This window comes from Balaenoptera physalus (genome assembly GCF_965194825.1).
Source record: "Balaenoptera physalus genome assembly, chromosome: 6".
Classification (NCBI taxonomy): domain Eukaryota; kingdom Metazoa; phylum Chordata; class Mammalia; order Artiodactyla; family Balaenopteridae; genus Balaenoptera; species Balaenoptera physalus.
Window position 1 is genome coordinate 72,853,621 of NC_138885.1, and position 16,757 is coordinate 72,870,377.

At 34.8% G+C, this 16,757-nt stretch overlaps 1 protein-coding gene across 2 annotated transcripts in view; it reads right to left on the bottom strand.

Moving 5' to 3' along the window:
* Positions 1 to 2,095: 2,095 nt before the first annotated feature.
* Positions 2,096 to 16,757, bottom strand: part of CWC22 (CWC22 spliceosome associated protein homolog) — a 69,689-nt gene continuing 55,027 nt past the window's right edge. For both annotated transcript variants that reach the window (XM_082466698.1, XM_082466699.1), the window contains exons 14-20: positions 15,845 to 15,905; positions 12,236 to 12,313; positions 11,448 to 11,600; positions 9,366 to 9,493; positions 7,540 to 7,641; positions 7,226 to 7,446; positions 2,096 to 2,931 (exon numbers count right to left, since the gene is read on the bottom strand). In XM_082466698.1, coding sequence (XP_082322824.1) covers positions 2,360 to 2,931; positions 7,226 to 7,446; positions 7,540 to 7,641; positions 9,366 to 9,493; positions 11,448 to 11,600; positions 12,236 to 12,313; positions 15,845 to 15,905 — 1,315 coding nt within the window. In that variant the 3' untranslated portion in view covers positions 2,096 to 2,359. The remainder of the gene's footprint in view (positions 2,932 to 7,225; positions 7,447 to 7,539; positions 7,642 to 9,365; positions 9,494 to 11,447; positions 11,601 to 12,235; positions 12,314 to 15,844; positions 15,906 to 16,757) is intronic.

Here is a 16,757-nt window from a genome sequence, read left to right on the forward strand (position 1 = left end):
CGGGAACACATATTTGATGCTATAGAAATGCATCGAGAAGGCAAACAGTGCAATTTCCCACCCAGGCTCTTATTTATTATGTCCTGATATGACTCCCTTACACTTTAAATACTTCTGCTTGTAGGTACTTAAGTGTTCCGTTAACTGCTTTTGTAAGAGTAAACAAAATCGTGAAGAGTAAAAAAAGCTGAACTAAGTACAACAGGAAACAGTTAACAGTATGCAACAATGGTATGTTATTTTAAGAATATTAAGCAACCTCCTTACAACTTTATTTATATTATTAATTCACTTAGCAGTTCCTTTCCTGTTTTAAAATACAGGAACGTATCCAATCCATGCTGAATGATATCTATTATCATCTGTTGATAATTATTATGTTATCAGTTTATTGGGATTCCAATTAAAGAGACTTAACTATATTTATAGAGAAAAAAATAAATAATTTTAACAATTAAAAAGAAAAGTACAACAGGAAATGTTAACAAAACTTTCCAGGCAATATTTATTATAAATAAATATCTACGCCTCAGCAGTTCCTTCTGCCTTGGTTCTTCCCACAGCAAACACCACCTTATGAGATATCTTCTCTGTCCTTCCTATGTAAAATCATCACCCCCCGCCCCCCTCCATTATCACACACTCTCTCTTCTTCACATCATTTATTACCACTGGGTACACTTACATTTCTTTGTTCATTGTCTTTCACCATTCTCTCTCCCAACTATAAGAGTTGAGACTTCGTTTCTTTCATTGTTTTACCTCTAATTCCTAGAACAGACTTGGGCACATAGAAGCTCATAAAAGTTACATTAAAAAAAATTATCTACTTTAATAACTCTTTAAGGTCTTAAGTACTCAGTAAAAAGAATGGTTTCCCATTTTTACATTTAGAAAAGAAATTATGAACTAAGGTTAAAGTGAAGAAAATAAAATTTCTAGTCCACTGTTTTTTCCTTGTTACCACCTCTAAAGATCAATGTTTAGTTAAAAAAAAAAAATTAACACTTATTTATTTCCTTTAGGGCTTACAGCCTATGTGTTCCTTAAATCCAATTTGCTGAGCTTCACAGTTCTGTGAAATGTACTGTCTGTGATGGTCCATTGTAATCACAACCCACCACCTTCTAACCACCACAGATGGAGAAAGTGTTGAAAAGAATTTTTCCAAGCTGCCATATTCGATTTAATACTTTGCGGGACAGAGGGAGAGGAGGAGGAGAGCATAATATTTCTTTACTGACATGGACTTTATTGTTACTTATACTCAAGTTTTTAAATAACAAAAATAGAAGACATTTTGAATCAAGAGTACGTCTCAAAGCGAAACATTAAAATGGTGGTCCCATTACTCTTGAACCTGGATACTGGCTAAAATGGATTTTATGTACTTTTAAGGTGAACAAGTACAAGTAGTCTATTCAGTAAATAAGGTTAAATGTCTGTCAGCAGATCTAAAATTTCAGAGGCAATATTTTATTTCAAAAGTAATAAATAATACAGTCACATATTAAATGGTGAGAGTTACAATGATAGAAACCCTTAAAATTCTTATAAAAAAAACTAGAATTATTTCACAGTTAGTCTTGCCCACATTTCTCATGACTGTATGTCTTCCAGTGATCTATTAATCCAAATTAAAAATTAAATACATATTAACTTACCAACAGTGATATAACTTCAAGGCTGAGAAAAAGCACTAATCACAAAGAATTTCAATTAAACGTTCATCTAACAGTCCAGAAAGAGATGTTATCGAGAGAAGTCCTAATTATAAATCAGATAGCTGTGTATCTGTTTAAAGACTAACATACACCTAGCTTCACCAAAACACTTCCGGAAAAAACTACACATACCTATTTTGTTCAAGACATAATATGAAACTTAAAATAATTCCTCTACTTTAAAAAAAGCATGACTCCTAAGAAAGGTTCATAGCATCTTATTAACAAAGCAAAAATGTTAACCTGAAATGGTTCATCTATTTTGGTCTTCAGTTACAAATAAAAAGTCACTAACAATTTATTATAATAATTCTATAAACAATTGGAAACATTATCAGAAAAAAAATTTTGTCAATGAAAAAAATCACTGATTCAATGAGCATTTGATCATTTTATTAACAAAATATTGGCAAGAATTACATCCCTCTCTGGTGAAACTTTTCAAATAATTTTATGTGGAGGGCCTTGAGATGCATCAATTACAAAACATTTTTTTAAATGAAAACATTTTTTAAATGTACAAATACAAACCAGTACTTTATACAAGAATTCTCTACAAAGTTTGTCAATCAATGTAAAAAATAATTTGTTTCAACTGAATATAAGGCATGTTCAGTTTCTGTAATTTTGCAGAATTATTTTTTTTGCTTTGTTGGAGACTTTTCTCTTCGCCGGTCCTGATTTTTCTTTGATTCTCTGGATTGTTCAGAGTATTGGCTAGATTTTTCCCATCGCCTCTCAGCACCATTCTGATACCTATCTTCATCACTTCTAGAGGCTGAATGTTTTTTATCCTTTTCTCTTGACTTGGACCTATCCTTTCTTCTAAAATTCTCACTGTCCTTATTTCGGTATTTGCGCTCATTTTCAGAGAAAGAATTTCTTCTCTCTCCTCTTTTCTTTTTGGGATCCCCAAGATTATGTTCCAAATCCATGTACATTTCTTGCTCTCTGTCCTTCATGGCTCTGCTGTAGCTGTTTCGCTCAGAAGGAAGCCCTCTGTCTGAAGTGTACTTTGTTACGGGATCTCTTGAATCTCTGTCTCTGGGTTTCTCTGACCTCCTTTCTCCCTCGGTCCTCGTTTCCTGGTGCCGTTGCTCTGGTCTCCTTTCTTCTTGTCTCCTATCATTCGTGTGTTGTTTCCTGATCAATTTATTTACTTCTTTCCTTCTGTGGTTCCCTTGCCCCTTCTTTCTTACATCTTTATCTGCACATGTAAAATGAAATATAGTTAGCTTTCATTTTAGTCTTAATTTCACAACTGAAAAATCACACTTATTGACGCATTATAGGTTTACTAATTCAGACAAACTGGATGCAGAGCCAAATTGATCGAATGCAAAGTCTGATGACAGAACATTATACAAATAGTGTAATTTTTAAGAATATACAATATATTAACTGAAGTACTGCTTTGACCCTTAACTCGAAAGAGTAAACAAGAACTTTAAATAAACTATAGCAAATGTAAAAGTTTTAATGAAGTGACTAAAGTGGTACATTTCCACTCACAAATTTTATCCAAAACATAAATTCCAGCCCATACGCATTATGTCATATGAAATATTATGTCAGATCTCGTACATAATTAAAATGCAATGATCATACATGCCAGCAACATCACTTCCTAAAAGGTGGGTTGAGCAGGATGACTGGGTTTGTGTAATGATATGAATATGTATTTTTCAAGTGAAAACCTCTGCCTACAGAAACGATAGTTCTGCTATTAGAGAAGGACTAACTGTACTAGCAAAGAGAAGCTATATTGAGATATAATCACAGGCTTTATGAGAGCCACAAAGGCTTGATTTCTGAGAAAACTCTTCTAAGAAGGCCTTGAAACTTTTAATTTTATTGATATGATCACAAATATAAGTATTAATTACAATGAAATATCTTACCATTTTAAGCTATAAAACACATCTAATCACTATATCTGTGTTATTTAGTTTGGGTACATAATCAAAGGTACTGAGATGACCACAATTTCTGTCAAATTCATATGAATACAAAAAGAAGAAAATATGGTGGAAAGTTGCCTACCCTTGTCCTACCTCCACCCAAACCTCAGTGTACCAGCCTCTGTTTCTCCTGCCAAATGCCTACCCCTGGCACAGTCAGTTGGTTTGCCACTAAGGACCTATTTCTCTGGTTCCTATCAAGCAGCTCAGCTGAGCTGCAGCTACCCAAGCAGAAACCATATGGCTCTGTGCAGAATCGACGTCTCTCTGACCCTGGTGTATGCCACTCTTGGTGCTTCTTGACACTAAAACCTGAGCCCTATAATAATATGCCCTCTTCTCTCTCTTTGGTGTTTGCTTTAAAATTTTCTAATTTGGGGTAAGTTCATATTGCTTTTATGCTATTTAATATTTTACTGATAAAACTGAAAGCTCTCTACTGAAATAGTATGATGAGGCAAATTAATTTTGAATCAGCAAGCTTCCTTATTGCAGCAGTTCATGCTGTGTTATCATCTGTTCTCAAAACAGATACCATGAAATAACAAATTCTTTAGAGGTGAATGGTAAATGAACAATGTTAGTGTATTTCAATTCAAGAATAAAATTTCCTGTGAGCAAGTGGAATCTTGCTCTAATAATATAAAACACTGGAAGTCCCCTAATTCTGCATGCCACTTAGTGTGTAAAACAGTGAAACAAGCGTGTAAAGACTAGCCTTCCAACCTACTAATATGGCTGTGGGGAAAAGTGCTGCCTCTCTGAAATACGCATTAAAAGATACAAGAAATGACATGCATTTTAGACAATCACACTATCTCTTATTCAAACTAAGATACAATGATGAAAGAAAGCAGAATTGGCCCTGGGGAAAACAACATAGACCTTTTCAGAAAATGGCATATTTGAAAAAATACTTTACTATAGCACTTCCCCTTCCCAAGGAGGACAGAGAAAATTGTGAAAGACTAGTAATGCTGCTGAAAACAACTAGAAATGCCAGATAAAATTTTAACATCTTCTGTTGAAAGGCACTAAAGATCTGGAGCAACTTAAGATGCTATAAGGAAGGAAGTGCTCAAAAAAAGGGATGGCAGTATGTCAAAAGAACACAGGAGTCAACTTGAAGGAAATCCTAATTGCCAAAGTTGAAATGATCTGAACAAGAAAATAAATGATAGCATTGGACTTTAACCCATAGAATAAGATAAATATCCATGAGTCCACACTGATATAAATATATAGTTGAATTAATAAATAAATGGAGGAGGGCACAACTCTTTCTTACAGGAGAAATTCAATTACCAAATGTGGAAAAAAAGAGACAAACAGGAACACCACCATTTGGCAAACACTACAGTAATAAGTGTTGCAGATAAGATCCAAAGATGGATGTGAAAATAGAAGATGGAAAGAGGAGATTTGCATAGTATTGAATTATCTCCCTACAAGATATTAATTTATAAAGAAAAACAGTTTCCATGAGAAAACCCAATAGATACCACCTTAACCAAGTGATCAAACTTAACGTCACCAATATCAATATCATCAACTCCTCAATAAGGCACAGTAAGAACAACACATCGTTTCTACGGTATTCTGGCCAAAAATGAATAACCTCATTCTAATCATGAGAAAACATCAGACAGATCTCCATACTGCGGGACATTCTGCAGAATAAGTGACCAGAGGACTTAGAAAGGGTCAAAGCCATTCAAAACAAGGAAAGCCTGAGAAGAACTACCACAGGTTGTAGAAGATTAAAGAGAAATACAATTAAAGGCAAGGAGGACCCTGGAAAAAGAAAAAGAACATTAGTGGGAAAACTGGTGAAATTCAAATAAGACCTGTGGTTTGGTGAATAGCATTTTCCCAATGTTAATCTCCTGGTTTTGATAAGTGAACTACAGTTATGGAAGATGCTAACATTCCTTCCAGGGGAAGTTGGGTGAAGGCTTTATGGAAATTCTCTGTACTATTTTTGCAACTTTCTTATAAGTCAAAAATTAGTTCAAGATAAAAAGTAAAAAATAAAGACACCAGAGAGCTGGCGGAAAAAAAAAAAAATGAGGACTAGAAGGGCCAAGATTCAAGAGAAGGCAGAACCACAGGGAGGTAAGGTAATGTCACTTTCTCCCTGTGAGTATCTGCTGATTCAGGGCTGCTGCTGAGGGACATAGACCAGCAGACATAGACTGGCAGCCTTGCAGGGCTCGAGAGATAAGAACAGGACTAGTTATTTGCAATACATACATGTGACAAAAGATACATATCTGAAATACATAAAGGCACTTACAAATCAACAGATAAGCCAACTTAATGAAAAGGGGGGGAGGAGGCAAAAAATCTGAACAGCCACTTAACAAAAAGAAAATATCCAAATGGCCAATAATACACAAAACGATGCTCAACTTCATCTACTGATCAAGGAAATGCAAATTAAAGCCACAATGCAGTACCAGTACACACCCACCAAAATGGCTAAAATGAAAAAGATAGTTAAAGTGTTAGTGAAGATGGGAGCTACGGGAACTCTCATACATGGCTGGTGGGAGTGTAAACTAGAATAACCACTTGGAAAGCTGTTTGGCAGTATCTACACACACCCTACAACCCAGTGATTCCACCTCTAGGTATATATCCAACAGAAATGTGCATATATATATATATATATATATATATATATATATATATATATATGTATGTATGTCACCAAAAGATATGTACAAGAGCTTTCATGGCAACACTATTTATAAACTTAAATTTCCACTGAGTAAAAGGAATAAATGTTAAATATACTGTGGAATATCTGCATAGTGAAAAACTATACAGCAATGAGAATGAATGAACTATAACTAAATGCAATAGTGCGAACGTATCTCACAAACGTAAAGTTGAAAGATAAACCAAACATAAAGGAATTCATAATATGTAATTCTAAAGTTAAAAGCAGGCAAAACTAATTTATAGAATTACAAATCAGAACAGGAGCTGCCATGAGGCAGTGGATGGGAGGAGTGGTAGTAAGTACAAGAGGGAAAAAGGAAGATTTCTGGGGTACCGGTCGTTCTCGTTCTGGGTCCTGGCTACACGGATGTGGTCTGTTTATGAAAATTTATACAGCTGTTCACTTAAAATGTGTGCACTGAATGTGTGGTATGCGTCAATTACTAATATAAAGCTTCACTATTATAAGTAAAAAATTAAAATTTCTTTAAAATATAACCATCAGGAAAGCTCCTGTAAACTAGATTACAGACATTATGAATGGCATTTCAGTCAGCACTCAAATAAATATTTGCCAGTGGAATATCTTCATTTCGTTGAAGAGGATTCCAAAAGATCACCTTAGCATTATAAATGCTGAATTCAGTAGAGACTGCAACAGTGACAGGTGATCATTTATATTATTAACTGTGGCTTTTAAACAACTGAACTCTAAAATAAATAAGCAATCAAATTATTCTCTTCCCTTGTAAACAACACCAGCAATATACTTGTTAGAAAAGAGCACGATCAATTATAAATGAGTTTCAATACCTGAGGCTGAGCTCTGACTGCCGGTGGATGAAGAATCGCTTTCTTCACTAGAAGACTCTGAGCTGCTGTCACTGCTGTCCGAACCAGAGGCAGAGGAGTCAGACTCCGAGGAGGAGGACGCAGAGGAGGAAGAGGAGGGGGAGGACTTATTTGGTTCAACATCTGGTTTTTGTGCCACGATGACCTTTGGTGTATTTTTGAGATGCTCACGTAATTCATCCCTAATCAGAAACATAATCTCTGTTAGATTCTGCCTTGAAGGCAACTGTGAGATAATTCTGTAAGTTGAATAAAATTCTGATAATAATTCTTACGTTAAACCTCCAAGACCTATAGAAGTAAAGAAGTTGATGGCAAACCGAGTGTTTCTTGGGTTATCTCGGGGTAATAATCCTTCAAAGAATGGCTGTAGAGTTCTAAGAAAGAAAAAGAAAATGAACAAAAGAGGACAGATTGCTTAAATATAAAAAGGCAAAATCCTTATACAGTCATTTTTCAGATTTTCTATATATTAAATTAGTAAATGAAATACAAGCAAGTGATTTAAAAATCATTTATCTGGTCAGGCTGCATGCTATCTAAATGAGTAGGGTCAAGTCATAATTTACTAAAATTAATTTTTAGGGATTTCTCTGGCAGTTCAGTGGTTAGGACTCAGCGCTTTCACTGCCATGGGCCCTGGTGGGGGAACTAAGATCCCACAAGCCGCGAGGAGAGGTCAAAAAAAAAAAAAAAAAATTAAATTGATTTCTAGAATTATACAAGAGGAGGTTTTTTAAAAACTTTCTTATACACACACAACACTCAGAATAGATACACGTATATAACACACATAAACCTACATATACATATGTATATTTATTATATGTGAGTGTATGTACAGAAGAGTAAAAAAACAAAACAAGCCTCCTCTGTTGTACATGCAAACACGCATGTATACACAGCACTGTGGAAGGTACTGGAGGAGGGGAAGAGCAGTCAACAAAAGAGAAATCAAGGATGAAGACTGTAGGAATCACTGTTTCTAAGGAGGGGGAAAAATAGAGAAACATTAACAATATAATGTGGTTTTGGACATGTGGTTTTGAGTGCTACATTCGATGCACTAAGCTGCAGAGTTAGGAAAAACCATTCTTCATAGAAAAAGGTAACTTAATGTAAGAGGAACGATTAATACGAGTTTGCTGGATACAACAAGAGAAGGAATTCCCAGCTCTGGAAACAGAGGTAAGGAGGCATGAACGAGCCAGACTTGCTTAACAAGCTGGGCAGCGTTGGTGCAGTGCAGCCGCAGTGCGGCTTGCTGGAGAGGGAGTGCGTGAGCCTGGCCAAGTGGATAAGGACCAATAAGTAAGTATACGAAGCTAAGAGAAGCGGATGGATCAGCCGAGAGCATGCAGAATCCAGGACAGACCTTTAGCGAACACCGGAGAGGCAGGTTGAAGGGGAGAGAGAGGTTGGGAGGAGCAAGGCAGAATGAGAAGAAAGTGAGGAGCCCGTGAGCAAGTGGGCAATGGTTTAAGTGAGACCAAGAGGTCGAGAGGCACGAGGGCTGAGAACGACTGCGGGACTCGGCAGGCGGTCACTGAAAAAAATCTGGAAGGATTTCAGGAGTGTGAATGGAGTAGAAGCCAATGTGCGTGGCAATGGGCAATCTGAATACACAGGAAGTAAGGAAGCTGGGACAGGGATTCCATAATAGTCCTGGAACAAAGCCCTAGTTCAGTGTAATAATTTCAACAGTTACAGGACGGATATTCACTGGTATATGTTCTCAATCATCCACTGATAATACAAAAAAGTATCATTCTTTGGCTCAATATTAGGGTAAAAATGAAAATAAAACTACAAATACTCATTACTGGGAAACTCCAGTGAGCATGCAAAAAAATTTTGTATGTCCTAACTAAACTAAAAGAGGCGTTAATTCTGCATTTTCTCTACTTGAACTAAACGATCGTTAAAAGTTTCACATTGTCCTGTGCCACACAGAACATCAGAGTCAGAGCAGTGTAACGGACAAAGAATGTCCTAAGGACTTAACTTGTATTTTTACAACTAAGGGTGAACTTACGGCTGCTGAAGTAGGGGAAAACCTCCGAGGGCAGTAAGAATAAAAAGTGCTTAATAATAAACTTACTCATCCTTTAATCTTCCATTAAGTTTAGGAAGACCCATGTATTCACACAGTTCTTGGAAAAATATTTTCACAAAAATTCTACTGGAGGATGTAGTGGTTTCTTCACTCAGCTTTATGCATTCAAGAACCTGAAAATGAAAATTAGAAAACAATAATTTTATTTTGGTGTTCAAAAGATGAGACAAAGTGACCAATATCTGTAACTTTTAGTGTCCCTTGAAATTAACGATTGTTCTCATCTGCAGTTAGAATTATCTCTAAATATCTTCCCTTATGCTGATACGCATTATTACTTGGGAAAGTTTAAGACTGCTTCTCTATACAAATTTCCAAAATGTTAAGATGCTACAGAAATAGAGTTCATTCTCTTTCCTGAGTAATGTGCTTTTTATAGCAGGGAGGAATACTGTCTTGAGCATATAATGCTAAGATTACTAGCTCCTAAAACTCACTCATCAAAACACGGGTGTATGAGGGTTGGGGGTAAAATGCCACTTAAAGCATCAAGCTACAGTTCTGTCCAGCACTAGAGTACACAAGAAGAGTAAAGACGAAGAGTGATGGCTTGTTCTGAATAGTTAAGATTGTGATAGTGAGCTTACTGAAGCTCACAGAGAGAAATTTTAGGGTAAATAAAAATAAAAGCAACCTCCAGTTTTTTAGGGATGTGTTCCAGGAGCTCACTTATTTCAATTGTTTAAAACTTTGATTTCATTTTCCCAGAGAAGGGAGTGAAAACAAAGTAAAATTTATGATTAGCCTGCTGGGTTATTAGCTTATAAATGCCTATTAAAGTAGCTGGACACACTTAGTATTTAAAGTATTACAAAAATCTATCCAACATTTATAAGCTCAATGATGCTGCTTCATTCTACCACTGGGTTGTGGTATTCTACAATATGATCCTCTTTTTTCTTCCTTCTTGGATATAATTTCTTTCCGATTTTTCAGTTCCTTCAGCTTAACCTGCCACTTTGTATTTTGCATTATTACCTTGGGCATCTTACCTCTTCTGTTATATGGTACTAAGCTTCTTGAAAGCAGGGACCATATACAGTTCATTTTGGATGCCCAGTGTCTCTTTCTGGGCACAGAGTTGGTGACTAAACAAATGGCTGCTGAGTGAATAGTAATTGTACAATTAAGTGCCAGCTTAATGAATGCAGTTCAAATTCCAACCCAGTGTACATTTCCCCATTGAGAATATCTTTCCTTGCTCTAACTATGACTACAGAAGCTCCTCCCTATCACTTACCCAACTTCAATGCCTGCTAAGAAAAATACATCTTGCCCGAACAGTCATTTCTCTCATGTCCTTACCAGAGGAACTATTGAGTTACTCCGTCAGGAAACAGGCAGTAACTCAGAGGCTTAGGTGCCACCAAACGATTGGTGTACGTGAATATGAGCGTGCACACACGTGTGTACACAGAGAAGATGAAAATCTATATTTTCTCTGAAAACACTCCTAGCCATCACTATCAAAAAGCACTGTAATGGTTGGACTGTTAATATCATCCAGGATGGTATTTCTTACACTCACACATTATTTACTTAGGTTTTCTTTTTTTAAAAAAATTAGTTAATCAATTTATTTATTTTTGGCTGCATTGGGTCTTCGTTCTTGTGTGCGGGCTTTCTCTAGTTGCGGCGAGCGGGGGCTACTCTTTGTTGCGGTGCGCGGGCTTCTCATTGCGGTGGCTTCTCTTGTTGCGGAGCACGGGCTCTAGGTGTGCGGGCTTCAGCAGTTGTGGCGCGTGGGCTCAGTAGCTGTGGAGCACAGTCTTGATTGCTCAGCGGCATGTGGGACCTTCCTGGACCAGGGATCAAACCTGTGTCCCCTGCATTGGCAGGCGGATTCTTAACCACTGCAGCACCAGGGGAGTCCCTACTTAGTTTTTTGATCCCATGTTATATGAACACAACCTCAAAGATTGCCATTATAGTAAAAGTTTGCTCCACATTTCATTTTAAAGTACATTTCCTACATAGGAAAAGTATGGCTATGTTATACTTAATATCTATTTCATAATAACAGGGGATTAGGAAAGAAGTACAAATATTGACCCATCATCTACTTACGCTCCATGGAAGTGAATCGGTGTATAAGAGGTGAGCAAACATCTTAGCAACATTTCTCAATTTGTTTGTTTCCAAGCGATGGATGGTATCATATTGTTCTTTGAATATACTTTCAAAGGATTCCATGTATTCTTTTTTTAGCATGCAAAATCGCTAATAAATTAAAAATAAAAATGTCAATACCATTATGAGCATATTAAATACTAATTTTATTCAATCAAAAGTTAATAAATATTTGTATATCATATCACTCAATCTTCTTGTGCTGTATAATGGGATGCTCAAAAAAGAAGTTAATATATATCACCCCTATCTACCTGGGATTTATATGCTAAAACAAAGTTATACATGTAGCTGACCACAGACACACACATTTGTATAAGATAAATATACTTCTCTGTGGGTTGAGTTTGGACTCAAAAAATTATTTTAGCTCATGCTTTATTTGTGCTGCCTGAGCATGTATTTGACTTCAGAAACTGCTGTGAAATTTTGAAAAGACAGCATTTAACTGTCCTCTTTGGGAAATTTTACAAAGCATGTGGAATTTCTCAAAGTTCTGGAAGAGTAATACGTAACGTTAAGGCACTACAAAAATGAAGTGGGAAAGGAGGAAGCTGCAGAGAGTGGGAAACCTGTGGAAGGGAAGAACAATTTGCTTTCAGCAAAGGTATGTTATTATATTAGACCAGGCAACAAAGCAGACACATTAATTCACAATACTCATGTTAAGAATTACCCTTGTGATTTCATCAAAATCCAACAAGAAAAATGAGGTTGGAACTCACCCCAGCTAATAAGCCAAAAAATTTCTCATATGTCCTTTGTTGGGCACAGCAGTCAAGTATCATGTTGCAGAGTTCTTTCTGTTTGGAAAACAATTACATTAATGATTCAAAACACAGTGAATCCATGCTATATGATAATTTATCAATATGATAGAGACAGCCTGAATTTTTAAATAAGGTTTTAAAAACACAAAACTCTGTGAACTTTAGTTGTGAAGACAAAACAAAAAGTTCAATCTATTCAAGCCTATAGTTTTTTCAAGTCTTCTGTTTGCCTGACAGAAATTCCATAGTCATTTATGCTAATTAGATTGATTATAAAATTCTAAATTCATATAAGTGTGAACCACTTCATGAAAACCTAGTATAGGAAACAGATACATCAAAAAGAGACTGAATATACTGTATTCTAAAAAGATTCTACACAGAAGTCTTTTAAATATAGATCACCAATATGACATATAACAATTCAGTTATACATCTTCCAAAGATTTAAACCCAATTATCAAGGAATATATTTTTTTAGTATGGAAAAGGCAGAACATGGTGAGTCTTGACAGAAGCATACATGGGCACAGCTTCAATGTTAATGTAAATGACCCTCTGGCTGATAAAGAAGAAAATATATTTAAAAGAGCAACAACAAAAAAAGACATTTGTGGCTAAGTTTTTTAGCCTCAAAATAAATGTTACACATATAGATCTGTCAATAGATGAATCTCTATAAATAGATGGAATCATTTCATAACTGCTATAATAACACACTGTCCAATCAGTTATTTATGTGCCTTGAAAACCCCTTTGCGAAAATTCTGTTGAACGAAGAAATGCAAGAATAAATCTAGGATCAGGAAATACCATCATCACAAATGACTTATAACAAATAAATATTATTTACTAATTCCTGAAATAACCTTAATGAAATACGTGTTGATTACAGAAATTTCATAAATGAAGAAACTCAGGAAATATGGGCAAATCAATGGAGACAAAATGAAAAAAGACATAACCCTACCCCTAACCCTGAGCACTGCTGTGGAATTAACTAAATATATTTCTCAACAAAACATTTCTTATCAGAAAGTTTAAAATTAGTTTTTTTAAATACAGTAACTGCAATGTATTTGCTTTCTATAAACAGAAAGCAAGCCTATAAAATATAATGTATACATTTCAGTTCATTTTTACTTTTATTTAATTTTACCTTCATATCTTCAATTAGGAATTTTGACACTTTTGTCACTTGATAACATTTTGTAGCATTTTGTCACTTGATATAATAATTACTAAGATACAACCTAAGCAATTATTGTAAATAATTTTTAAAATGAGGTCAATATGCATTTACTGCAAATATCTATGTGCAAGAGGAAGCAAGGGGACCCTGAAGCACAGAACAGACACTCTAGAACTGTGCTGTCCAGTATGGTAGGTCCTAGCAACACATAGCTATTTAAATTTAAATTGCTTAACATTACATAAAATTCAAATTTTAGTTTCTCAGTCACACTAGTCACATTTTAAGTACTCAAAAGTGACATGTGACGAGTATAGTGGCCACTGTACTAAACAGTGCAGAATATGAATATTTTCATCACTGCAGGAAGTTGTATTGGACAGTGCTGTTCTAGAAGCTGATAATTCACTTATAAAACTATCTACTCAAAGGCCTCCCTTCACAATATAAGATTATTTTTAGATGTAATTATATAGCTAGATTATTATTATTTTTTTAAAGATTAGTCACGAGTTGCCTCAATTAAAATGTTTATAAATGTCTAAGTTCTGAAGAGATGTACTTTGTCAAAATTTAATATAGTACTAAAAACTTAAATGAGGCTTTTCTGAGTTCTGCCATATAATGTTAATTTGATATATTAAAATGCATTTTCAACTTCTACCAACACTGTATTTTACAATAACATAACAGGTAATCAGGTTTTAAACAATATAACATGGTAATATGCTGATAGCATTGCTAATAAAGTCAGCACTACCTGAAAAACAAATTACTTTCTTCCCTAGACTAAGTGCAATTACAAGAGTTATTCCCTGTGGCATAAAATAATTAAATATTTTAACATTTTAATTAAATATCATAGTGATTTTAGGAGAGTCTTTTGAGTGCATGAAAATAGATGCACTAAGACACTCTTCCAAATGTTATCAAAATATGTTGAAGTTAAGTTCTAGAACAACTATCCTCTAGATTAATATTAATAAAATTTATAATGACTTAATTGTATTCCTCAAATAATGTGACAAGATCATACTATAACTTCAGTTTCAATTATAATTTTAAAGGTTAATTCACTAATTTATTCTCTTCCAATGACAACACATCAAGTGCCCCATAATACAAATAGGTACACTATTATTAATATACCAATAAATAAACTTTAAGAGGGAAAAAATAATTTTTTAATTTGAAAAGAATAATCTCTTCTCAAAATTCCATACCATGGCATTTCAAGAACTAATCTATAGTCTTGAACAAAGGCTGGGAAACTTTTTCTGTAAAAAGCCAGACAGTAAATATTTTAGGCTTTAGTAGCCATATAGTCTCTGTTGCAACTAGTCAATTCTGCTGCTATAGGGCAAAAGCAGCCACACACAATACATCAACCAATGGGCACGGCTGTACTCCAATAAAACTTTATTTACAAAAAATGGGCAGTGAGCCTGGGCCCCAGTGTGCCCATCCCTGTAATAGAACATATTTAAAGCCTTAAGACAAAGGACTTCCACTTAACGTTAACTTAGCTCAGATAGTCAAGAAGATCTTTTAGAAGAACTAGAAACCAAACAGCCTAGTAGAGCTGACACATTCACTTTGCACCTGTCTACTACATGTAAAGGAAGGTGTGAAAAACAAAACCCTGAAAGCCTTGGCTCAGGTTCCAAGGATCTAAAATCCAGATGGACCAGGAATAATATACATAAGAATACAACTAGAAAAAAACACCCATCTAGTCTTTATTATCCTTGGTATTAGGGTTCCATGATACTTTGAATAGTGAAGTATACTGAGTTATAAGACTAACTAGTTATAAGACTAATGGGCTAAGAGGGGGCTAAAATGTACTTTACGGCCAGCTGAATCCCTGACCTACAGTATATGCTGAATACATTTTGTTAAATGAATTAATGAATGAAAAAAATGGTACAGATTCTTCTGTATGCAATTAAAGAAATGTAACAACATGTATGGTGATCTTCACAACTTCTACGACAAAAGAATGTTTTAGTGCATAAAGTAGACGGACCAGGTAATTCATTAGAGAACAAACTTCCTATTGTATTTAAGTCACCACTTGATTTATAGGCAACCACTCAGAAATTTGTGCAAAGTGTGGTGGTTCAGAGAGACTTCCTCCTTTTCCCAAAGCCAAATCAAACAGCCAATTTAAGTTACTGGAATGAGTAGCATATATGAAGCACCTCGGAACTCCTAAGTTTTGAGTTACTTTAAAATTTTAGAAAACCTACATTTTAAAAAATGAGTATTCAGTACTGAGTTACTGTTCCAATTCATGAAACCTATTAACTGTCTTAACCATTTTTATAACCAGTATGTATTTCCTAATAGAAAAAAAAGTATTAACTTACTGTTTGACCTTCAGGAAACTCCATTTTCAGCAACTTGTGAGCACACTCTTCAAAATCTAAACTGTAGAGATAAAATGGTCACAATAGTTAGGTTAAAAACCTGCAGCATATTTAAACTGTAGCACTCTTTCATATGTAAGAATCTTACCTTAATAATTGTTTTAAATATTTTTTTTACTATAATTTCATATTACTGTATTGTATATATAAAAAAGACATAGTTCTTAACTCTGCAAAGAATGAAGTACTGATACATACTACAGTATAAAATGGATGGACTTTGACTTATGCTAAGTGAAAGAAGTCAGACATAAAGACCACATACAGTATAATTCTATTTATATACAATGTCCAGAATGTGCAAATCCATAGACACAGAAAGCAAGCAAATTTTTATTACACTGCTAAATATTTCCACTTCTCCTGATCCAAGTCAGGAAGAGGTAAAAGATGTTCCAGGAGCCCGACATGACATCCAGTGCTTAATCACCACCTTTACAAGTTATCTTGATTCATACCCAAACACAGGGCTTCTATTGTACATTATATAAAAACTAAGTATAAAAATAGTAAATAACCAAAATCACTTACAAAGAAAAAAATTTGTTTTTATACAACATTTATATAAATTACATGAAAAATATTTCAATATGCTTCACTTAAGAGAATTATCCAACTCAGTGTGAACTTGATTCAGGAAAAATGCTAATATCTTTTGATAACAGCAGTATAAAATAATCACCCACTGAAATATAATGATTATGAATTTAGTTTTATAGTTCATCTCTATTCCTCAGCTTCTGTTACTTATTAAGTGGGTTTCATAAACACAAAAGGGGTAATAATTCAAGATGGTAGAATGGAATTTCAAAAAAACTGAAAAGAAAAAAAGAAATCTATCAAGAAAGAGCTT